Below are 26,493 nucleotides of genomic sequence, written 5' to 3'. Positions count from 1 at the left end.
TGTACAATATACTACTGTCTTGTCCAGGGAATACGAAGGTAAGGTCAAAAATAACCTTCTAATTTTACAGGAGACTTAGCTCTTCACACGTATGCTAGAACTTGTATTTAGCAGATTACTTGGTATGATTCTTGAATCTTCGCCTAAATCTTTACTTCTCAGGATATAATCCTTCATCCTCACATTCTTTAGTCCTATAGATATCAATTTGTACTTTCTGTATTAATAATATACTAATAACCAGTTTTATAAGTAATTCATATCACTGACACAGTGATCCATCTTCAACATTCACCACTTTTTACATCTTTCTGTATCTACAGCCTCCATTAGTTTTAATTATTTTCTTCTAGGGTATAAATGGTAAAATTTCAATCCTCAATAATTTCTCAGTGACTTGGGAACCCAAATTCCTATATATGATGTTGATATTAAGGAGGTTGAAAGTAATTTAAATTAATGATATTTTGGCTCCTGGAGGCTGAAGTTCTCTTGTAAACAGAACTTATGTCTCCAAGTATTTTTTAAAATGTTAACATATGCCTCAATAGTAGACTTACAGTAGTTTTTATCTCCCTCCAACAAATACAGCTACAGATTCCCTGTGTTTTCAAACATAGGAGGATTTTCATAGTATTCTGTCCTCCTTATTATTTGCTGTTTAGTGTCATGTTCTACTACCGCGCTGTGATTCTATCAACGCTAATTCAGGAAGAAGCCCATGTTCGTGTTGAGGACAATTGTCAGAATGACACACTGTTGTGCATTAGCTTTGCACCTTTCACCTCTACAGCATGAAATTTTATTACTGTTCACACTATGTAGTTTCCTACTGGTACAGTAGATCCCCTGGACGTGCACTGCCCCGTTTCGCAAGTTCTTTTTTTTTCACCTCTGCTTTGGCTCAGATGTTTCCTTGTGTTTTCTGAATACATGCATTAGATGAGATGACTTGTCACATACAACACCTTATCTGAAGTTTGCCCTAATGATAGTCAAGAGTTGTGACTGATAGTAAACACTTCTGCTTGAAAAGAAGAATATTCTTGGCAGGGCACAATAAGAGAGAGGACCGCCATATCTGAATCCCCGTCAAACCATTACCCAGTGTCTCTGGATTCATTAGGCTATGATCACACTTTATAACACCATTGTTCTTTGAGCAGATCTAGAACTGAAGTCACTTTAGCAAAAACTAATGTTATGACATTTGATTTAAGGCCTTTTCTCTAACAAGCCTTTTCTTGCAGTCTTTTGTTAAATGCTACTACTACTAATTCTGTTCACAGTATATTTGATTGTCCCCAAGTTGGACACTGACCTGGTGCAGAGAGAGGCCAGGATTCCTTGGCTGAATACTGCCTATAACTCATATTCTAACTCATATGATCATATGTGTCAAGTTGATACTGCATGAGAAATTCTAGAGTTAGAGCAGTTTCCCTGCTTTTTTCCCTCCACTCCAAACTGAATTATAATACTGTAATTACATGCAACCCACACAAGTACAAAAGATTTAAACCTCTTTTTGAATGGCAAACATAAAATTCAAGCAGACTAAATCCTTGAATGAGATCTTAGTATCCCTTCGAAATATGAAGGGACTCTTTCTAGGCCTTTCTTTTAAGGATATCATACAGTAATGCTGTCAAAATAGCAAGGGTGATGTTTAAGGGGTTTACCTGTCACTTAGGAGCTCTATGTCAGACACTATGTCAAAAAAGAGAGCTATGTAAATGAGAAACTAATAATTTCTAATGTAGAAAAGCTCTCGTATGCTGCTGATTTTATAAGTATTCCCATAAATTTTTAGAGTAGATAATGTGAATTTCCTAAACTTTTCTCCTAAGGAGAGGTTCTTTCTCCATACTGAAATCACAGGCTCATAAATGAAAATGCAGCTGGTAGAAGCTAATGTTATACATGTCTCTAAGAAAAATGATAAAGGAATTAGAATGCAGGGAAAAGAATGCAGAGAAGGGGAAAATGCACTCATGTAAACAAAGGTAAAAACAGAGGAAATTGAATTCCTTACATACATGATCAAAGTTCTTTAGGAAATTTAATAAGAGAGTCATAGAAGGAAAACTGTCAAAAGGGAAGATGGCTTTCTAAAACAGAGGCCCACGCCATAACAGATTTTGCTAGGGCTAAACTTTACAGCTTTAAATAAACAGTAGATACAAAGAACAACACAAATGAAATAAACAGACACAAAAACATCCCAATAATTATGTTAATAGGGTTCTACAGATCAGAGCAGAGAAGCGACTCTTGTTTTTATCAATGGTTTCCAAAGAACCGAATAATTTCATAGACGATAAGAAAAGGAAACGAAATTAGAAACCTTTTTAACTTGGTCCTGTTATGAGACAACACTCAAAAGTACATTGGAATACCAGTTTTAACTGGCCAGTTGTGTTTGCAATTTTTAGCAAGTGATTCTGTAACTCAGACAAAGATGTAAGACACAACAGTAAGAACAACATCAGAAGGCTTCTTCCTTTTTTTGGTTTTGCATTTGCTTCTTGTGTTCGGAGTGGTTCTGGAAATGGATTATCTTCCCTTTCTACTCAGAGATGTGTGCTTTTCAAACAGCTTGGTTTTTATGTGCTAAGAACACAAACAGAGAAAATCTTGGCTTCTAGCCAGCCATAACTTTAGCTATATCACATTTTCCAGGTTTTTTCTTTTCTCCTGTTGCTTGCTTCTAGGATTTTAATTGTAGATTTTATCTATGTGTTTTGGACTTGTTTTTCATTTTGAATATCGAGTCCTATATACAATTTATGAGAACAGAAACAATGACAATCTCAGACATTGTTAAAATGCTCCAAAAAGAAGCAAAATATTGGTTTCTAAGCTGAGACCTGAGTGACCAGTTCAAAATGCAACTTCACATATGACTAATACACAAAGGCATTTTTAAAAAGCTCCTAATTACTCTGTAGCCACCCACCCACAGACATTCCGTGTGCTTCCCCATCCTTTCATATTCTCTGTTGGAACGTGTTTATGTTCATCACGGTCCTGGGCTCTGAAGCAGCTGGACAAGCTATTTTCTTACCTAAACACCTCTGAGTGATTCATATGCTGAAATGAAATATAGGAATATTTACTTAAGTTTGTTGTTGCAAATACTACTCTAAAACAATTTTCATGCTTGCACACTAGCTCTGTATATATGACTGACAAAATTTCCATGCTTGTTAAAAAACCTGACCTGTTACAGCAATAGTAATACTCAACTGTGCTCCCTATTAGCTGCTCTCTCAAACTCCAGTCAATGCTTATGGTAAACAGCAAGTGACATTCCCAGCAAAATGCAGAAAAATTTACTCAGTGCAAAATGTGTAAACAGGAAGAAATAGAAAAAAAAAGAATATAAACCCAAACTGTGAAATATGGGAAGGAAGAAATACATCACAGTGATACCTTCAAAGAAAAAATTACAAGTTTTAAATTTTCCCTTCTGAAAAGTACTGTTTGCCAGTATTTTTACTATATCTATAGGTACTGCAGGCATATAAAATCTTTCTCTTTGTCGCTGTCTAGATACATATTATACAGACAAAATAAACTGCACATATACATGAGCACACACGAACACACATAATCTATGGTTTAACTTCAGTAAACCATATAACAGACACCGACGGCTTATTAATCTTTTCTCTAAACATGCTAACTAAAACGCCAAAACTGTATGCTTCATAAGATCTCTCTGGTAAGACTCTTGCATTTGTTCAAGTGCCATGGTATTCCATCAAATCAGGCATGGCAGTCCAAAAGATATATACTGAAATATCCATATGGACAACATCCTCTTAGTAGCTTTATTACATAATGAAATAATACCATACTTATTATCAAATTAATTTACATATCCAGATTTTGCCTTTCACTGAAACAAGTGCGGATGCATTTTGTTGTCAGTATATGGATTGGGCATGTGAGTGTGAGAAGAACGGCAGAAGACTTGATACGACAGAGCCCTGGTATCAGGTGGGGAGGATTCTTGGCTAAGTCAACACTACCAAATTATTCTTTCAAAACTTAGTGCAAAGTACAAAATCACTCCACAATTGGAAGCTCATTATTTCTATTCTATGAGCTAAAGTAACTACCTCTGCAGAAATGACTCCCCAAGCATGAAACTGAAAGTTTAAATAGAACTCTTATTACCTTTGCCAAGGTAATACTATCTCAAGACACAGAGAACATTTTAATAGGGAGGATTCAAAAGTATCAGCCTCTCTCATAACTGAAAGCAAAGCTGCAGACACTTGTCTGCCTTTGGCTGATATATATGTCTCCTGTCTGGTTTTCAGCTAGCATCCAACAAGTAAAAAAGGATCACAAAAGATTTTTGTAAAAAGTATAGAAAAGCAAAATGTAGAAAAGTAAAAAAAAAAAATCTCTTGGGCCTTAAATCTCACTAAAATTGTTTGCTATTTATTACTGAGAGCTTTTAAGAGTAATTGTCTTCACAGACACTCCCTGGCTAGGGGGTTATAGAAAAAATTCCTGAAGGCAATGGAGCACACAGCTATAGTTTTGCACAGTGACCTTAAGTTAAACTCTTCATTTGGTGGTGTTCACTTTAAAACATATTTGAGACTATACCTATTTGGTTAGGATAAGGCCATAAAGAACAAACTTTACATTCTTTTGCCAGAGGGGCTATCAGAAAGATGTTCAAGGGAAAGCATCTTTTCCATTGGAATAACCCACTGTTAATGACAATATGTATGTTGACAGCAATGTTGAAGACAGCCACAGTAACTTTTGGTCAGACAGATGGCAATAAGTTCCACCTTCAATATTTCAATATTTTGTGGAAGAAAAACTTTGTCAACCCTTCTTTTATGTAGGGATGACTCTCAGTAGCTGACTATCATTAACAGCCTTTTTGTGTCTGTTTTCTTTTTTCTCAGACACATAAATCTATAATAGAACCTGATCCTGGCTATAATAGTTTTATTTGAGAACTTCACTACCTGTGTTTTGAAGTCTAAAAAGGTCCTTATAGTATAGAAAACACTCTAGAGATCCAGAACATTTAGATACCATTTCTGGAAAGAACAACCTCATGAGTTTAGACTCTGTGTGCAAGAAATCTCCACCTGAAACTGGAAGCATTCATGGGCAGGAGGTTTTAGATATTCATTTCTATTTGGAACAGCCATGGAGTTTTGCCAGTCCAAGGAAACCAAAACGGTGCCTGGATGCAGTGAGAGTATCCAGAAGAGTTTGCGTTCCCTAAGATCCCAACAAGCACAGCAGTTGCTATGTCACATTCCCAGTATGAACACTTCCAGTACAACTGCATTTCCTGGAGCCACCAGTCAGGTTGCTTCACATATCGTAAGACCATGCAGTGGTTGGCCCATTCACATAATTTCTGTCAAGCTAGTGGTGTTTTCTATTCAATCCTGCACTGGAGAAGACTAGTTTTGAAATTAGCTATTCCCTAGCAGTAACCTTGTCTCCCTGCTTGGGAATTTTGTCATCCATCAATGTGAAATGTAGATGCCGGGGTTTTTTTCCTTCTGAACTGGCCCCACTTTTACCTACCCACAAGGAATACCCTTTTTCTCAAACAGGTGGAGGTAAACCCAAACAACTCCCTATTAAACCAAATCTGTCAGTTGGTTTGATACCCAAAATGAGAAACACGAAAGCCTGTTCAAAGCCTTTGGGGCTCTATAAACTGAGGAAATATGCTACACTGAGAAACTCAAGCCATGGGTGACAGCCATTGCACCGTCTTGCAAAGGACAAAAGGCTGAACACTTCGATCACTTATCCTAGAGCTCTCGACAGGAGATGTGACTTCACTGCCACTGGGAAACAAGGAGCAATCACTGTCAGATGAATGGCAAGACTGATCACAGGGTACTGCTCTGTGGCAATCAAAGTAGAGAGAACAGTAAAGGAAAAATAAAATTGATTCTTTTAAATTATTTGATGTATTTCTGGAAATGTTGAGCAACATCCAGCAGTGTGGCCTTCCCCAAAAGACAGTTACTCAGAATCTGACAAAATTTTATACTTTAAATTAATTTTGGCACGGAAAATAAACTCTGAGAGAAACTTTCCTTCTCCCTTTATTGGATCAGAAAAGAGTATAGTTGCTGTAGAATTGTCTCCTCTTACGTGTATTAAATATAGTGCTTGTGATGACACTGCAGCAATAAATTCAATTTGCAGCAGTAACAGATGTTTCAAGAAACAGAAGGCAAAACAAGATAAACACTATTCAATACAAATTTTATCAAATGATTCCTCTTAAAATGAGAATAGACTTATTTATTTCTCTAATAAAAAGGGTAAAATATCTTCTCCAAGATGTGCCCTGTCAAGACACCTGCAATGAGTGACGTTTTCTCTGGTATTTATTTTTTCCATGGATGCGATAAAGTGCACCGCATGAATATGAAGTGACATCTTTACTAACATGTGGTACTTACTTATCTCCCACAATTCCCAAGTTGATTGTTGGATAGCCATGTTCTTGGATCGTAGCTAGGAGAGTTGAACGGTTACTGTCCCGAATCTTTCCTGGCAAGAGGTCATCTTCAGGATTCAGTAGCTATAAAACCAGAAACAGCCCTCCCGTCAGTCTCCTTGGAATACTGTGCCTTTACTCAAGTGAGAATTTTCTTCTTTGGATTGGACAGGATACTCTTAGACACCTATCATAAATATGTGTACAGTGATTTAGTGAATTTAAATTAATAAGTTATATAATGTGCTTGTTTAGTCCAATCCTCCACATTGCTTAGTTTGTTTCTCTTGGTTCATGTCTGCAAAACCTTCTTTCTCCTTATCAGTACCTGGCTTCTAATCTCAAACATTAGAAATCAGAACATAAACTTTATGTTTCCAAGTTATTGCTTCTATTTAGATGGTTTTAAAGGAACTTCATTGATGTTGCTAACCAGATTGAAAGTGTTAAAAGAAATTTTGAAGTTTACTGTCTGCTTACCAGTAAAGATGTTTTTTAAATACAACAACCTATTTTGGAATACTAGAAACTTCAAGCTGGGTTCTTATATCAATTACCGTTTTAGAAGAAAAGCTTTCTTTGAAGATAGTATCACGGCAATTGCTTTACATGTGTTACATGTTTTGGAAGTTAAACCACAAAACATACATATGTAAACATATATTCTACATGTATTAGGAATACTTTCATAGGACATAGAAGGATAACACAGTATCGACAGGAGGTAAGAAGAATGTATCTGTCCAAATTGCAGCAATAGCGTTAGGTAGTAAGGTAAGAATAATGAAAAAGGAAGTATGGCTAAATTTTGATGCTTTGGCTAGCAGCTCTATTTCTGTGAAGATTTCCTAGGATGATTAAGAAACCCACTCTGCAGGATCTTTTTTAACACATGATGCCATTGAGAGCGCCCACATCAGTAAAAGACCCTTTAATAATAAGCAAGAACATTCAGTCACATGGAAACCACTATTTAGAAAATCATCACCTGTAACCCTTGTAGCTCTTTAGATTTGTTCTTCAGTTAGCGGTATGTTTCCTGCATGACAGACCCTGCCCGTGTTATGAAATCTGGCAAGATTCTGTCCCAGCAAGGCTGGTCTCAGCCACCCACAGTACCCAGTAACCTTCACTGGGGTTGTGGAAGTTGTAAGGGCTCCACCAGATGACAAAATTCAACATATTAAAAGTCTTCAAAATCTTTCAAAATTTGACATATTCAAGCTGTGTGAAAAGACAGCTATTGGGTTTATGTTTGTGTCTGGACTTTAAAAAGTTTGTGTCAAAGGACAGTCATAATTATAGGTCAAACTGTCTCTAAATTTCAAGCGGACTTTATCTCAACCAACACATTCTTTCGCTTTTGCTCTTCCTATTCTCTCTGTCCTGCTGCGGGAAGGAATGAACGAGTAGCTGTGTGGGTGTTTAGCTGCTGGTCAGCATATGTAAAATCAGTGAATTAAGTTAATCTTGAACGTGCTTTTTCTGATTAGTTAAGACAAAACAATTAGCAGGCTGGTCTGGAGTTCTACTGACAGGGAATTGTCTGGATTTCAACATGTGCTACGAATAAAAAAAATATTAAGGCACAATACTGCAGCAAGGTATTTGGTAATACTATTCAGCTTTCAGAGACAGGTTACCTGCCATTTCCACTACAGCTACAGAGGAGTGCTGTTCAAAAGAAATTACTCTTCCAGTCATGACTGGCAGCATGAATTACACCCCTGACTACCCCACAGGTACTCCCTTGCTGACAGGAGGAAAGCAGCTGGCACGTGGCTGGATACATTACCAAAATTTTGGCTAAGACAGTGTGTGAGACTTGTGAGAGAGCCTTCGAGGGAGTAAACACAAACAGCTGGTCACTCACAAAAAAACCTCACGTCAGGATGAGCTGCAGCTCAAAAAGTGATTCTACTTGGGAACAGAATGGAAGTTACTATCCAAAACAGTATACCTGTCCCAAAGAAGATATAGTAATTCAGACCTTGATTCTAAACATACTTTTCTTACCTCATTCCCTGTTGACATGACTGCAACCACTGGAAACTTGTTAACTTCTACTTCAGTTACTCCAACAGTTGCTAAGAGACCAATCTCAGATGGACCCATGTGGGTTCCTTTAGCCAGCACACATTCACCTCTTTTAATGTCATGTCCTATGGGTCTGAAAATCATAGCACAGAAAAAAAAATGAAAGAAAATCAGAATGAGCTTAAAAGAATCCTTCCTTGATTGGTCCTGCTCCAGGTAGGGAGTGTCCAGGGATGTTCATTAATCAGCTTGTCAAAATGTCAGTACTACTTATGGTCAAACAATGACTATAAAAATTACCAGCCCTTCTATTCCTTACAGAGATATTTTACTATTTATGAAGTTGGCTGTTTACAGACCTGATATCTTGGCCTGGTCGAGCCTGCACCAGGATTCGAACCTCTAGTTCTTCAGTGCCCTACAAAAACAAGGAGATCAGATATGGTCAGCTGGGCTATTCAAAAAAGATTAATCGGTTTGAAGTTCTCAGAAGTTTACGCCGCTGACCATACTCATTGCACTGAGACCTTACGGTTTAAGCATCATCATTGTTCTCTTGGTCTGTGTGTCAAGATTGTAATACAATGTATGCTAAACCTGAACAGCTTTATAAGAAATTGTCTCTTTCATGAGCTCACCAGGGAAGGACCAGCACTGAATAGATAGTTTTACCTTCCTTTTTTTAATGATCCTTGTGCTTATATATCTTTCCTATGTTACATCCTACGTTTGTTTGTAGGTCTTGTATACTGAGTGGATTCCTTGTACTCCTCTCAGCCAACTTGATCTGCTTGAACAATTTTAAGGATGGCATTTCAAAAAGACCACTAGTCTGACAGACAATATGCCACTACTTCTGCAGAAAGGTGGGAAGAAGCTATACGCTCTTTTTCAGGATTTTTTATGTAGATTCCTGTAGTGAAAACTCCTACTTGAGAGCTTTCTACAAATCAGAAAGAGGCTTATTCATCATGTTTATTTACTGAAAACAAGAGACAGTGGCCTGAAAAGTCTCACGCCTACTTTAATATTTGAGTTTACTTCTGAATTTCAATGCTTTGGGAATTCATTCAATGCCAATAAATGGCACATGACCTATACTGAGATAGTGCCAGCCTGTCACTAGCACTAAATCTACACTGAGACTGGAAAAGATTTTGTGTTTACATTATTATGTAGTACTTCATATTTTAAGTACCTCAAATCAGACACTAATATTACAAGACAAACAAGGCATGTCATTATCATTTGAAATTTTTACAGGAGCTAGAGTGCTGTATAGGACACTGGGACTTGCCTCTTTTCTTAAAGGTGATTCGGACTGAAATTTCTGAGTTCAGACTAACTGCTTTAAATTAAAGGCCTCAAAGTTAAACTTAATGAATGTCTTGATACAGACTGTGATTCTGTTTACCGTGAAAAAATAAAAAAAAATTTAGAAAATAAAAAAAAATTATAAATAATTTAAAATAAATTTAAATAATAAATTTAAACCTCTGGAAACCAGGAAATGAAGAACACAAACATCAACCCTGAAAAAACTGTTTTCTTACTTCATCACGGTATTTTCATAATATGCTGTTAATGCAAATTCTGTTTCTTTTATACTTGCTCCTCTTGTATAGGAGAAGAGACTATTTTTGGCTGCTAGTGCCTAAAATGGCTGTGCTGGTGCCCAGGATGTCCTTTTATCTCCCTTATCCCCATCTGAAGCTGTAAAAGACACTTCAGCCTTGTGATGAAAATCTGGGGCAATGGTTAAGCTAAGAATTGTTTTCTTTTTATGACACTCTGGGGATGGTTGCCACACATAAAGATTTGAATCTTCCATATATTTGAAAACATTTAAAGATAACTAGGAAGTTTCTATGGAATCAAGAGGAGTGCCAATGATACACCTGAGTAATAGCAAAGGTCCTGTTTGGACTCCTGGATTATGGAAAACAAGAAAAAAAAATACTTTTGAGTAATTTAGTAATCCTGGATTTGAAAATCACTATCAAAAGTGTGGCTGGGAATGAAGTGGTGATGTGAGGAGATTGCTGTTTATGTAACTGATGGACATCCCAGAACGCTTTAGGAATACAAGGTAATTCAAGGTGGCTAGAGGTGGCTTGCAGGGAGCTGTGGCATTATGCTGAGAACATCTTCCATCTGGTGTGTATCACGCAGCATTCTTCTTGCTGTATAATAATGTATTTTGAACTATGAGTGGCTTACTCTGATGGTTGTAAACAGCCAGCATCCACACTGATATACTGATGCTTGGTCTTTGCTTTGACTGATCACATTGGCCTCCTTTTTCCTACAAGGTGACATAAGAACTCAAAATGAAAAGGGCATAGACATGTTTTTGCAAGGATCAGTTTCTCAATGACTGCATTTGGAGAGTCGATGAGAATTTTTCTTCCAGCTGGATAGATGTAATTCCTTTCAGGACTGTGACTTCTACAGTCATTTGGAGAATGCTTGCTATGATATTTAAGTACTGCTACCACAACTAGAGGTCAAGGAATTCCTTTTAAAAGTACTCTCTGGCTTTTCAGAAGAACATTTTTCAGATGGCAGAGATTTCATTTCAGTTAAATCCCAGCCCTGAAGGAGTTCTTAACATTAAAAGAAAAATATTCTTGAAATATGTAGCCACCCAGGCATGAAAAAGGAGGGGAAAGTAACACATTACTTAAACTATAATAATTATTTATGTACAAGATTAGCAGAGTAGCATATCCAAGGACAAGTAGAAACTGAAGAGTTCTACCTCAGACTTACAGGCATGAAAGGAAGCTGAAGGTGGCTGACCATTTGCTAAAAAATTCAGAGTTTAAGCACATAGCCAGATAATCTGTTCTCACATACAGAGGAGAACATGCACAGAAAAGTGGCATCCAAGAAGACAGTCATCCAAAGAAGAAGTAGAAAATAACAGGTTATCATGTATTTTGCTCTGCAATGATAGTCCTGTCATGATGAGGTGGGCAATGGCCACAGAAAACTTGTTCATCGAGGCTAATGCAATGATTAACAAGCAATGAAGGCAACGATGTATTTTATGGGAAGATATAATCTACACATACACATCTGTAACCTCAAAGCAGGACTGACTCAATAAATTCTCTGTTAGGAAGAAGGCCAGCCTAAACAGCTTGCTGACTTCATTTGATGTAAAAATCTATGCATTTACAGTAATAAGGCATGAGAAAGGATCATGAGAGTATGTTTCAGCTTTTGCTGTCTTCATCAGTTTTGAACGCCAGAATTCATCTGCTTATGCCCCAGCTGTGACCGCAATGCTAGCTTAGAGCTACGGCGAAGTGGAACAGCTTGTTGGAACAGCAGCAGAGGAGCAAAGGCTGATGTGAGCAGAGAACCATGCACTCACTTCATTCCAAAACTGAACTTGGATGTTGTGTCAATAAGAGATGTATCTTCTTGCCTTAAAATCTGTCGGATAATGGCAAACACGACGATGGTGTCCTGAAATCACAGCTGGGTAAGTGAAGGTAATGATTCAGAAGGAATTCTCTGAACACAAAGGAAGACAGGATAATATTTAGGAAGTCTAATATGGACTGTTAGGGATACAATTGTCTACAGATAGCTCCTGTGCTTCATCAAAAACCACATTTTACTTTGTTAAGACAACTGTGAGTACAGAATTAGTACCACGGTACTCATACCTCTTCTGTGGTATTTTCCAGCATGTGTAAGGTAGTGTACTAATATGATTGATAGATATGCTGGAAAATCTGTCCAAATTAAACACAGTTAAAATTATGTTCAGGGGGAATATGAACCTTATCCATTTCCTGGTTTTCAGAGGTCTTAAGTTCAGTAATTTTCCCATTTTAAAGGAGCATATAGGTCTATTGAATAGACCTAGTCACGGTTTAAAAAAACCTGGGGGGCATTTACTTCCCCTGTTACACAATAAAAACCCTTATTCTAAATATATGCATTTATTGTAAGGTACGTACACAGGACATATTGTTTAAAACCCAGCAAATTGACCTTTGCCGAAATGAGACCAACTCTGATAATACAGAACCATCTTCATACCATAGTTTGAATTAATCCAAGTCATCTCATAGATTTTGGAGCACTTAAAAGAGTTCAGTTTCCCACAGAAAATCATATTCAGCTTTAACTACATCAGCGGTAATGCTGCACTGTAATATTTCAATGTATTATTCTGGGATCAATATGCCTTTTAAAAAAACTTTTCCCCTTCTTACTTGGTAAGTTTAGGAGAACTTTTAAAATTCTCATCTTGCTGAGTTTCAGGAGAAGCCTGAAATACAAAGACGACTGCTCTACTGCTAAATGTGAACTCAGTAGAAAAGAAAGAAATATACTGTTTGATTGCCACTACTCTGTATTTTAAAATGTGAATACGCTAGACACTCAAATTGGACTGTAGTTATGGATCTCCAGGAGGCATTTTCCTTTCACTGAAACAATGCTCCCAAATACTTTGGTTTCAGCATTCAACAACTATGATGAAAAATCAATGTCAGGACAGGTAGGTCTGGGGAACTGTTATCATAGCCTGAAAAAGTGAGTAGAATTGTCACCAGGAACTGATGTGAAAGTCTTTAAACTTCTGAGATTAACAGAAGAGCTTTTCTGTAGGACTATCTTTCATATTTACAGGATTGTATCACGAGCGATTTTCTGCTGCACACAAAAGAAAAAAGTGTTTTAACTTGTGACTCACATCATCTGATTCCCTGATGAGCTCTGTATCTTCCACTTGCACCACTGCATCAGCACCACATGGAATTGGAGCACCGGTTGTAACGCGCATTACCTGACCAGGCATCACAGTCTGAGTTGGCTGAAAAATAAACAAACAAAAATTAATTTACTTTTGAAAATATAAATCTCAAACCATTTGAACTTTATGGAAGTAATCTGGAAGACTAAAATTCTTATTTGTGGCATGACTTGATATACTGCTATTGATATCAGCAGGTATAAACTCCAACGTATTTGAAGATCTGGCTTTTTCATATGGTCACATATTAGGTGGCTTCAGATTTTTCCCCTTAGATTTCTATCACAAAAATAAATTTCAGAAGAAGCAATATACTGATACTCTGGTTGGCTCAGAAAAATAACTGGCTCAGAACTATAACAGCTAGATGGTGACCTTCTGGAAGATTACATGAGCAAAAATCTAGTAGTTCTCTGTATATAAATATTTTTGCAGAGTTCTCTGGTTCCCAGGGTTGAAATTTCTTTGCTTTGGTTTGGTTTTTGTTCCATTTTGTTTTACCAGCACACTATAAATGGAAACCCAGCATCTTGTCAGTAATGTAACCAGCTGCTTCATTTTTAAGCAGATTTTCTCAGACTGAGAGACAGCTCAACACTAGTTCACATTGAATATCCATCTTTGTGAGGATCAGTTTAGCAAAGCCTAAAATTGATAACATTCTACAATTACGGAAAGTCACAGTACATTACAAAGTTTCAGCAGAAGCAATACAAACAATAGAGAAATATCAGAACAACATGATAAAAAAACCGACATGGTTTTAATAAAATTTCTCACCAGGCAGCCTATTTTAAATACATATTTTTCAAAATCCAGAGTAAAATTATAACTTGACCATAACCACTTAAGAAATAAGTAACTAAAAGAAAAATCTTTCTTAAAAAATGTGACTAAAAGAAACTTTTACGATGACTGAAATTTCATTGCTGGACTATGAGTGCTTGCTTTCCAGAGCACTTTATTGAGCCGAACTTATTTGGGCTTTACTGATATTTGTGAACATGTGCTACACACCGATTGACACAGCTGTGATCAGACAAACATATTCTGTACATGTCACACGTACAGTTCATGTGCGGACAGACTCTATATCCCATATGCAGCACTGGAATATGTCCAGGACCCCTCAGCATGTGATGAGCCGTATTTGATAGCAGCCCACGGACCTGCAAGCAGCACTGCCCAAGCGCTGTTCCCTGCTCCTGCCCAGACGTCAATCACTCCATGACTTTTGACAGGACGCCCTTCAGACATCTGCAAACTCCAGACTGGTGGTCAATGTTTCAGCTGCGCAAAGCTGTGTTTGCCTTGCCCATTCTTCTACTCCATTTCAGTGCTGCCATAACCTCTGAAAAGTATTACTTTGAAATGTGTGTATTTCAAAGGTTGCTCATTGGGACAGAAGCCAGTACAGACTATGCAATGAGCTGTGGACGAGCAGCTGAGATCCTGCCATTTATCCTGAAAAGGCTTAAAAGTGAAAATAATCCTGTATAGTGTGTTATTTTCACTTTTATGAACACGAATGCCGCACAAGGCAAAGCTTGTGCCTTGGATCGTGGGAGCTCTTCTGCATATTGTTGTACATACAGACCACAGGTATATTACAAACAGGTAATATTGTTTTGAATTTATTAAAGTATGGATGGCTTTAGTGATGATTTCCAGAGGAAAAATGCATTGCATTAAAAAATCTTCCCATTTAAAATGCATTTCTTGGGCCTTAAGAAGAATATAAATGTCTACAACTCTGCCAGAAACCAGTGCCCATGGGGATAAGATGTGCTGTAACTATCCATACTTTTGCAGTTTATTACTAGATGAGTTAATTTTTTGAAATGTAATGATGTGAAACATTTAAACAATTTTATGATACAAGAGCTGTGGCTTTTAGAATTGGCCATGTTGCTCATATGTTTAATTTCCTTTTTGTCCTTTGATAATTCAATCAGATTAACTTTATGAATAAAAGTCAACCATCAGTTTTCTGTGGGAATCTCCAGGGCTGTGTTCTTCTGTGCTAGAGACTATTAAGAAATTATTGCTTCTCAGAAAGCATAATAATGTACAGCAATTTCACAGAAGCTCTTTTAAAGGCCTTCGAAATCCCACATTTCTGTGGAACAGGGCAGTACTGAGTTCTGCCCTTTGCCTTCATCACTGATAATCTATTTAATATTAGTCACTGAATAAAAATGAGAAATAATCTATCAAGCACAGCCCTCATCTCTGGCATTTTCTCTTTCACATAACTACACTTCTCCTGTGTGATTTACAATACCCCTTTCTGTAAAAAGGGCCAAGTTAATGTAAAGGTGCAAAATGTCTATTTTCCATCCTATATGGTAGCTGGTTAGTCTCAGTGCCTCTTACAGATGTCTTTAGAAAGACTTGTACGAAATGCTGAGCTCCAGCTATGCGAGTCTATAGGAAGAAAACCACTGCTCCCCCATTGCTGAGGTTTTCGCAGAGGCCATGTTGATAGCTTGTGACTACTACTCTCAAATGTGCCCTAACCTCCCCAAAGCAGGACAGCGTGTGAAAGTTTTCCGCAATAGAAAATAAAAAACGGTTGTTAACAGCAACACTACCATCTGGAAATGTAAATCAGAAAATCACACACAATTTACAGATTGATACAGAAATGCCCAACTTGGCTATATGGCCTCTCTGCAGTTCTCAGTCCCATTTTCTTCCTCTGTATGTAGCATTTACATAACCTTTTTCCCTACAGGAGGAGCCAAATCTAAACCTATTTTGAACTCCCTGCTGTGAATCATTCTGTTAATTGGTCTGTAACATGAAAAGCAGAATGTTGCCGCTGAGAGTGACTGAAGGGTGAAATGAGACTGAGGAGCCTTCCAAGGCTATAAATAATTTCTTGGGAAGGAGATGAACCTGAAGATCTGTGGCCCAAGAAAAAAACTTTGACCGATTATTCAGAGGTCAACAATCTCACTTTTCTAACTCGCCACTGGTATTTTCAGAATTATTCTCTCTCTGTGTGCCTCCTCCCACCCAATTTTTGTTTATTGCCAGAGAGCTTTCCCATTCCTATTAATGTGGGAGGACAGGCTGTCCCTGTAGAGAGACAATTTTGAGCTCTTGAATTTTGTAGGAAGGAAAAAAGCTCCCATTTGCCCTTTTATCCTTTGTACAAACCAGCTGATTAGGACACTGAAACGCTGTAGACCTGTGGGCAGTTCTCCCCATTAGACACAGCTTCAGCAGTGCTGTTCTTAAGCACCACTGTGCTGCAACACTTTTTAACTAGCAAAATAATAATATTGATGATAGGTGAATAACGACAGGAGTGATAATTCAGCAGGTTGCTCTGCTGGTTCTTGCCATTTTATAGTGACCATAAAAGTACTGTAGAAATAGTTGTCAGTCTTTTGGATTCTGGACCAATGCTTGAAAATGCAGACAGAAGAGCTAAAAATCCAAGGCAGGTGAAATTCATTAGTTTACTTTTTTAGGGTTTAAAGTAATTTTACATATTTTTATAACATTCATTAGCCTAAGTTCACATGAATATCAGTATTGAGAAGATATCTGTTATACCAAAGTATAATCCATGATGATGGATGGGAACAACTGCAAAAATTATTTTCGCAGTTCTCTGTACCTATCATGATTGGCCAAATTAAATGTCCATTGTGGTTTTAGAGGCAGTTCAGCACAGCTTTTTAAAAAACGGAACAATCTTGCAACTGGTAGTACTTCTAAAACCCCAAAAACTTCTGAAATTCATCCATTTTACTCGAGACTTTTTTTATTTAGCAGTTGAAATGTCCACACTGTAAAATTCTCATTAAAACCAACCAATCCTTTATTTTTGCGTGTAGCTTATTCTATTTCTGCATCATTTCATATACAATACACAGAATTATAAACTGGGACTTGAAATAGCCTGAGAAACACTTGAATTAACCCATGCTCTCCTGAAAATAAGGTAGAAGGTATAATTAAATGGAGAGAATAAAAATGTGGTTGAATACAACTGATTTTTTTTTCCTATCACCTGAATTTTAGTATAGGAACTTATCAAACGTACTCTTGAGTTTGAGAGCAAATCCCAAATTGTGTCCATTCGCGAATATTTATACAGCACAGCAGGTCATCAATGGGCGCTGCCCCGACTTGGTTTAAAATTCAATCCACATATCTGCTAAGATGTGCAAACACACTTTTGATTTAACAAACAGAAAAGGAGCAATACCGCACACTAGGCTGCTTCCAGGCTTCCTCAAGATTGTTCTGATCACTACGTACCTTTAAAGGCTTCGTACAAAATTCTTACACTTTGTTTTGCAGGTATCGGTGTGAATAATGCAAGCAGTTGGTGGGAACAGTTTTTGGGCTGACATCCTTTTTAAAATCTGTCAGCAGGAAGGGGTTAAATCTTGCTTTTCTTGCTTTATGAATTGTAATGCCACTAGAAACCTTATGTCCTCTACCATTGTACTATGGTAGAACATTACTGGGTGCACGCCTATTGGATATGTCGGCACAATGCTCTGAAGTATTTTGGGATATCCTTGTTAGTTCCTTATGTAACTGCACTACCTCACTTCTGAAATCATATCCCAAGGCACAAAGCAGGAGGCTAAGTACAGCTGTGTCCTACTTCACACCACCTCCAAGAATATTGAGTTTTGTAGCACTAGCAAGGCTTGTAAAAATACAAAGCAATATCTTACAAAAGAAAAATACATTAAAAAAAAGAGAAAGGAAATTGTGCTCACCTGCTCACCAGCCTGGGATTCCCCTATGATGAATCGATCTCCTGGGCCATCAGCAGCTGTTAAGATAGACAATACAAATGGTAAAGCTGAACCAAAACAAACGACAGCAAAGAATGACCTAAGATTCAATTCCTCAGTGTCAGCATGACACAGTTTATACAAGTTGGAAAACATTTTAAATTTTAGGTCCTTTAAGTTGTGTTTATTATTTTGAAAAGTACAGGTTCTATAGTACTTTTAACTGAAAATTTCTGGGGAATATGGGATCAAGTAAAAGGAGATTAGGAGGAATTACATTAATAACAAAGATTTAAGCGTGTTCATGAGTTTATTTTTACACAAATGTCTGCCATGAGCCAGTCTTTTTCTATGTGAAACTAACACAGGGGAATCACATATTTTGTAAGTATTACCTACCTTTTTTTTCTAGACAACAATGGAATATTGACATTTCTAGATTCTATTTCTGCCTTTGGAGGAAAGTGTGGACAAGTGCAGTGGTTACAGACTGGGTAGATGACCATACATTTTCATACATTTTCTGAAGAGCAACAGGGCTAAGATAATGCAACTTGGACCCACAACATTAGAAGTCTGGGTTCTGCCCCTTTTTGTAATTGTAGGAGGCAGCACTGAACTAGTTACCTTATACCTTTCACTGAAGACATTCTGAATAGTAAAACTTGGAGATCATTGATTTAACAAACTGAAGGTCTCCAGGACTTCTAACTTAACCAAATCTGTATTTTTACAGGTACAACAAAGGCACCATTACTAATGGAGTTTAAGTTTCTGCCTCAAAGGTCTTAGTGGCATTATAGACTCTACCTTAGTGTGAAGCAAGTATGGAGTACAAACAACTCTGCCTGTCCAAGCACAGCAGGCGTGCTGTCAAGAGTGTTCAGACAAACTGGGTTCATATGACCACATTTAAATATGTCTTTTTATTAATTTCAAATCTGTAACTGTCAAATGTTGATTTATCAGAGCTGAAGTCTAATCAGTGACAACCTTTACCTTAATACCTTCTGTTTCATTTCAAAAGCTCTGAATATACAGCTAGATAACCTTACCGTACTGAGAAGAAGTGCTTTCAGGAAGGATGCTCATGCAGTCTGTATAATGATTTATCACATTTATACTCACATATCAGCTGCAACTCTGCAGATTATGATCTATGGTACTTAGCCATGTTTGAAGACTAATGATTAACTTCAAAAGCCTATCAAAGAGCCTAATCTATGAGCTTTAGAACAAATTCTAAAATAAGGAAGTAGAAAAGGACTCTTCAGCTACTTGTCTTTGAATAATGCGTATAATACTACTGAATACAGTTGTCAGACTGTCACTGAAAAAAATGCACTGGGATGATCCAGAGAAGAAGAGAAAAAAATTCCTAATAGCGCAATTATTTTAAACCTGATAAAATGTTACTGAATTAGATTCTATTCCACCATTAATATTGATATGGAGACAAAGTTTATAGGCGATGTCCAACTGATAGAGTTTGGAAAAAGTGGACAAGGTTTTGGGCAGACAGGTTTATGCGACTGAAAGGTAATAATTTATTTTTTTGTAAAAAGTATCCGCTAACATAGTCAATATTATCTCTGCCCACAAGCTTTGTTTCTCATTACCTGAGATAACAGGTCTATAAGAGCAATAAGAATAGAATAGAACAGACTATTTCAGTTGGAAGTGACCTACAATGATCGTCTAGTCCCACTGCCTGACCACTTCAGGGCTGACCAAGTTAAAGGCCCTTGTCAAGGGCATTGTCCAAATGCCTCTTCAACACTGACAGGCTTGGGGCATCGACCACCTCTCTAGGAAGCCTGTTCCAGTGTTTGACCACCCTCTTGGTAAAGAAATGCTTCCTAATGTCCAGTCTGAACCTCCCCTGGCACAGGTTTGAACCATTCCCATGCATCCTGTCTCTGGATGTCAGGGAGAAGAGCTCAGCACCTCCCTCTCCATGTCCCCTCCTCGGGAAGCTGCAGAGAGCCCTGAGGTCGCCCCTCAGCCTCCTCTTCTCCAAACTAGACAAGCCCAAAGTCCTCAGCTCCTCCTCACAGGACATTCCTTCCAGCCCTTCCATCAGCTTTGTTACCCCTCCTCTGGACACATTCAGGTACCTTACTCTTACCCTATTTGAATCTACCACCAAAATTAGAGTCTTCTGTGTTGGTTCTGACAGAAGTTGTTGAAGACAGAGTTCATGATCCTTCTGTTCGTTCTGTGTGTTTACTGAGGCTGTACTTGTGCTTCCCCTCACCTTGTGGCAATCAGGTTGCAAGACAGCACTTGCCTGATTCCCAAGGCTCGTGTCAGTCAGCATTCTACTCAGAGCTCCCTCTTTCAGCTTTTCTCAGTGTTATAATACCTCTGTTTCTCTGGCTACATCTGCACTCCCTTGCTGCTATTACTGGTCATTTTGGTTTGCCTGTCTCTCACACACAGATGACTGACAGCTGCAGTCAAACTAGTCTTGTAGACCTGGAATTTTATTTATATACCAAATCCGTGGGGAAGCCATTGGACCACATCCATTGCCTGGGTTTGCAGACAGTCTATTTCATGGACAGTTGCTTTCCACTGTTTCAGCTGCCACTAACAAAAAGCATACTTTAATGTCCATAGAAGAAAGTTGGCTATTGTGTTCAAATTTCAACCTATTGTTATAATGATTCAACCCCTACCACAATGACATCACTACTGGTATGATGTTGAATCATATATTTTTAAATTTTGCTCCACAGGTATCTAGAGGTGAATATCATTAGTCTTACTTTACAAAGAGAAAAAACTGATGCACAGAGAAACAACTTGCTCAAAATCACACAGCACCTAGTGGCAAAGCAGAAGATGGATTCAGGTCTCCTGGGAACCACTCATTGCTTGCTCCGTAAAGTCACAGTACTCACTTTTTTATACATAGCAACTGCAATATCTTCAAAGTAAAAATTAGTTTTTCTTTTGAGGTGCCTCCATAAGAGTACACTCTGATATGTATTTTTAAAAATTCTCTAGTGCAATCATAAAACAATTCACAAATAGGAAGCTGGATCTGTGACAGGTCAACAAAGTGAGAGGTATGTAAGAAATTCCTGATTAAATCAACAACAGCGGAATAGAAGAATAATATGTAATTCAGGAACACATGTTCTGTTACTCTCCTGAATTCTTTATGTTTCCAAGAAACTCACTAGCAACACAGGTGCATGTCTAGGAGCACACATGGATGTGTACATATATATTCACTTAAAAATCTGAATTCAACTTTGTGGTCTTCCTTCAAGACAGTTGCATTCTACATAATTGTGCCTCCAACAAGTATCTGAATTAAATCTTAACCAAAGTAACCATTGCTGGATCCAAACCAGGTGAATTAGCATGTTATAAAATGGTTCTACAGACACTAAACTGCAAGCGTACAAAGTGAGCGTTTACCTCTGACAGCGTAGCCATCTTTTACTGATGCTGGAAATGGTGGTAGATTATCTTTTGCATATACATCTTGAGCAAGGACTCGGCCCATTCCATCTAGAAAAAAAGAAAAAAGAGCATGCTCCATGTCACTGCAGCTAGTGAAAGGGAAAAAAAGGTGAAGAGCAGTGTGCTCTGATGGATGAAATGTATTTGTATGTGACATGAACAGATCTCAGGTTTTTGATTTCTGCCTCTACATACATGAAAAAAGACTGGAGTCTGAAACTACTGATGAAAGATTTGTTCAGCAAGTCTGTGTTCCTGGTTATGGTGAAATTGTTGACAGTAGATCTGAATGTCAAGTACCCAGACTGAGAGGTAATAGCTCTGGTATAGGATCAGGCAGAAAAAACAAGTGTTTGTTTCTTCACAACAAGTTTTTCTCCTGAAGCGTCTTAAAGATACATACTTTCCTGTATTTCAGTTTAAAAAGTTTTACTTTTTTTTAAAAGCTTTAAAAATAACATTTCAAAAGTGAATCCTGTGTGCAAAAGGTGAGAGGTGATGGATTGAGACCAGAGGACTCAACTTAAACAGTAACGATGGACAAGTTTCCCTAAACTGACGAAGAAGTTTTGCAATAGATGAGCTTTGCCTCATTGCTGAGAGTATTTCTGCTTAATGGAGGGTGAGCGCACATAAGTGTCAGGATTATTTATGTAAATTTACGCTGCTATAGTTCTAAATATTTTAATAGATGTTTGAAACATACTCTTTCCCTTCACATAGCAACCATGACTGATGAGCTGTAATTTGGCTCAGAGAGACTGACATGAATTACTTCACCCTTGATCAAGTGCACACTATAATACTTGCTTGCTTTCACGGCACCAGCAAGAGTGTTCTTTTAGTATGATGTAGGACAGAATGGAAAATACCTATCTTAACCCTTCACACAGTGGGAGAGTGAGAAAGAAGATCTATTACATGTGTGATTAGATGGACTGGGGAAGGGCACGTTGATCAGAACTACTGAGATCAACTTGATTCCAGTGTGTCCAAGTAGAAGAAGGGAAGCTCATCTCCTAACAGAGGCCACCACTCTTAGGAGTGCATTGTGGCACAGGAGGGCAATATCCAGCTGAAAGTATGAAGGAAGGAGAGGATGCATGAACATTGCTGCCAGAAGAATTTGCACGGATATGTACTTCATAGATTATGAACATTCAGATATGCCAAAAAGAGAGATATACTTAAAGTGTGTTTCTATTTTTACAGATAGGGAAATAGATGTGGTTCTGGATTTGCTGGGAAGGCAGAAGACCTAACATTACACACTAAATGGACAGGTTTTGTTAAAAAGTGCACCTACTTGATTTGAAAATGTTCAGCTTCAGTGAAGTGCCATTATAATGGAGATCATATTTTACTTATTAACGCAAGGTGATTTAGTTAGTAATTAATTATAATAACTATAACATCATTGTGCTCACATCCACTTGTATCAACTTTCAGCCTAAGGTGAATATTTATGTTGCTTTTTTGAAATAGGTATTGCCATGAAAATGCTGATAAAACCTGTTAAAGCAACTCGTAAAGCACCTTTGTGATAGCTCTTAATACATCTGTGCATCACTGCGTATCACTGTCCATGATACACAATACAGAAGTTATTAGAAAGCTCATGAAAGCTTGCATGCTTGCACTAAAAAAACCCACAGACACTGACACTTAAATTACAGCACAGAAAAGGCAGCTATGAAAGGCCTAGTAAAAACAGCCTCTGCTCTCAGAGACACAAAATCTCATACAAATGTGATGCTTCTAATTTTAGCAGGCATGTTGTGTCTTCATTTTACTTCTTGTCTGCATGCAAAATTACACCAATTAGAGCAAAGTTGAACAGTGTGTTCCTGGCATTCTGCCATGCAATATTTGAAGGGAATAAATGACTAGCCAGTAGCGAGAATGAATTTCATTAAGGGGAGAAAAATTTAAGAATTACTTGCTGAAGCCTTAGGCATTTAATATGAAGCAAGTCAGCAACTAAAGGACAATCTGAAGTACCTCTGTACTTTCCTTTATTTGAGCAATTATTTTAGAAATACACTGTTTGACCTTATTTTGATTAATTGTAATTCAAAAACGTGTTCTGAAATATTTTAATGTCATCAAACTGCCCCTTGTGATGCCCACAGCCCTCCGATTCTAACACAAAATAGAGAATTACTTTAAACTCACTTTTCAAATCTGGGTATTTTCTAAATCTTAGCTGGTGAAACTGGAACAGTTCTGTGATGAATACTGATTTCTCAGGGTATTTGTACTGGGACAAAGCAGTGAGACAGGTATTGTACTAGAGGTGATGGATTTGCTCACATTTTGTAAATATTGCCCTGGTAGCACTTCAGTACGATATGAAAACGCAATGCTACCCAGATTATCAGCTAGTTCAAAATGAAGAAGCAGTGGAAAAAATGTCCAAGCTCTACAAAAGTTACAGGGCTCTTGGACTACATCTGAAAAACTGCTCCATTCTGAGGCTTAAGCCCATGAAGTGTAGATTGCATCTGCTTTGTACGTTTAGTATCCATTAAACTTCTGCTGCTTCTTAGTTTCAAAAGAATAATCATTATCATGCTGTCTAAAAACTTAACCTTATATATACATGGAGTAATGTTCAGGTAACCAGATTTAGCTGGAATAAAAAGCTAACTGGGGCCTTCATACCAGATATTGATGACAGCAGGTAGGAAATACACTTCAGATGTCTTTGGTTTATGCCATGTTTTAAGACTTTTTTTTTCTTTAATATGGAAGATGTTAAATGATCTATACAGGCACTGAGCAATACACTTACCAATGTGAAAGCCATGTTCCAAATGACAACTTTTCTCATCCTCCTCCTTATGTTAGGACAGAATAGATTTGAAAGACTACAGCACGCCTTGACTTAATCAAGAATCAAGTCAGGACTCTACTGGCTACTTGTACAACATTCAGCAGCTTTATTTGTGACTTTATTACTATGTAATAAGTTTAGTAATGTAAATAGATCAGGTTAAAGTCAATTAGGTAATTTGTTAAAGAAATAAATTTCAATCCTGGAAGTTCAAACATTTCACTTTCTTTACAGAGAAACTGTGCTCCAAAGAGATATTTTTCAGAAGCTCAGTGTTAATTCAAGGCACAAAACTAAAAAGAAAATAAACACAGCACAATAGTGCTTTTCTGAGTACATTTAGCCAGGATTCAGGCCTCCAGGACTGTATTTCTATTATTTCCTGAAATTACAGGTATATTAACTGAAAAAAAAAGAATACATAACTAAATTAAAGACTGGTTCTTAATTCATGGTGTTCTTCAAAATCAACATTTTCAGCCAACTAACAGATAAGTGTGTGCATACATGCACACATATATACATATATATGCCTCTACAAAAAATTTCTATATATTTGTCTGTATAACACTATGGTGATCACTTAAGAACTTCTGAAAATGGGATTCCATCTTGAGATTTGTAACTGTAGATTAAGAGAATTTAATTTCCAGTATAACAGATGCAGATGTGTCCTTTAGGATGCCTCTTAAATGCTCCATCCTGAAATTTCATACTATGTATTAGGGAATCTTACAGTGCTAACATAAGTATATACTTCTTGAAAAATAAATTACAAGGTACAATTTTGCACTAGAGTGAAAAAAAGGTAAAGGAATATAGCTTTGTTAAATTTTCATTGTTGGTACAATTATGTGAATATTAAACCAAGAATATACCTGTACAGCTGATGACCTTACCAAGTATCTAACTTTTTTATTTTGAGTGGGAGAGAAGAGGCTCATAACTGAAGTGTCTCAGCAGACTCGGAACATTATTTTTAAAAGAATAACAGGACCAGGAACAATAATCAAAATGTTCCAGACTTAGAATCAGCTTGTATCTTATGTCACTAATGAGGCAAAATGAAGAACAAAATGAAATACCAACTAAGATAATATCAAGTATACTAGAATACCTTCTGTTACCTTGACAGCATATTTCCATGTAGTAAAATAAGAACAGAAACAATCAAATTGCCTTTTTGACAAATTAGAGTATATAAAACTCTATAGAGAATATAAGCATCTAGCCATGACCAATTACCTCCAGCTGCCTCTGTAAAGACATTTTGAAGAGCATGTAGTCTGAACAGAGTCACTCTGTTATGGGTATGGTAACTTTATTAGTATTAACACAAAACTGTTACTTAGCCCATATTTTGAATGGTTTTTAATATTAAAATAAATTACATGGTGAAAGCTTGTCTAAGGCATGTTGCATCAGGAAATTACATGTGCTATGATTTTTCTGATTTCACCATAGTTCTAACGAAGAAGTTTACAAATCAAATATATGAAAAGGCTGCTACTTACTGTTGTTACAAATATGTCTGCACAAAGACTAGTGTATACATATAAACAGATGGTGATGTTGTTATGTATGTCAACATACGTGTAGCATGTAAAGATTATGCTTATTCTCTGTCTGCCTAGAAGAATATTTTTAGCCACATTTTATTAACTTCTAGGGAAAATACAGCTTCTGTCCAGAAACACAACACAAGCAACATAGAAGTGTTGTGAAACAGTATGTAAGTTGTCATCCAGAAGTGTAAAAGATAGATGGAGAAAAGTGAAAATAAAGATAAGAGATTAAGACATATTCACAGAATCAAGGACCAAAAAAAGAGAAAAACACTGGCTTATCAGCACTTGTTTTTCCCTATGATCAATACAATCCAAATTCAAGTGCCTATTTCTTCACTTAGTTTTGCAGTAGAGGTTTAAAAGATCCAAACTATTTTTATATAAAAAAGAGTAATAATGCTACAGTACCTTTTATAGCAAAATAAACACATGCTGCGCTTATTTTTCAGGGAGGTACACACCAAACTTCTGTCTTTTATTTCAGGAGCTCAATGTTGTATACACAGCATCTACTTGCA

At 37.2% G+C, this 26,493-nt stretch overlaps 1 protein-coding gene across 2 annotated transcripts in view; it reads right to left on the bottom strand.

The window, feature by feature from the left end:
* Positions 1 to 26,493, bottom strand: part of GPHN (gephyrin) — a 294,994-nt gene that overhangs the window by 22,157 nt on the left and 246,344 nt on the right. For both annotated transcript variants that reach the window (XM_065635424.1, XM_065635425.1), the window contains exons 12-17: positions 21,527 to 21,619; positions 18,077 to 18,132; positions 13,266 to 13,385; positions 8,908 to 8,966; positions 8,528 to 8,681; positions 6,474 to 6,595 (exon numbers count right to left, since the gene is read on the bottom strand). In XM_065635424.1, the coding sequence (XP_065491496.1) occupies positions 6,474 to 6,595; positions 8,528 to 8,681; positions 8,908 to 8,966; positions 13,266 to 13,385; positions 18,077 to 18,132; positions 21,527 to 21,619 (604 nt within the window). The remainder of the gene's footprint in view (positions 1 to 6,473; positions 6,596 to 8,527; positions 8,682 to 8,907; positions 8,967 to 13,265; positions 13,386 to 18,076; positions 18,133 to 21,526; positions 21,620 to 26,493) is intronic.

Source organism: Caloenas nicobarica, chromosome 5, assembly GCF_036013445.1.
Source record: "Caloenas nicobarica isolate bCalNic1 chromosome 5, bCalNic1.hap1, whole genome shotgun sequence".
In the NCBI taxonomy this organism is placed as follows: Eukaryota; Metazoa; Chordata; class Aves; order Columbiformes; family Columbidae; genus Caloenas; species Caloenas nicobarica.
This window is presented reverse-complemented; position numbering and strand designations above follow the sequence as displayed.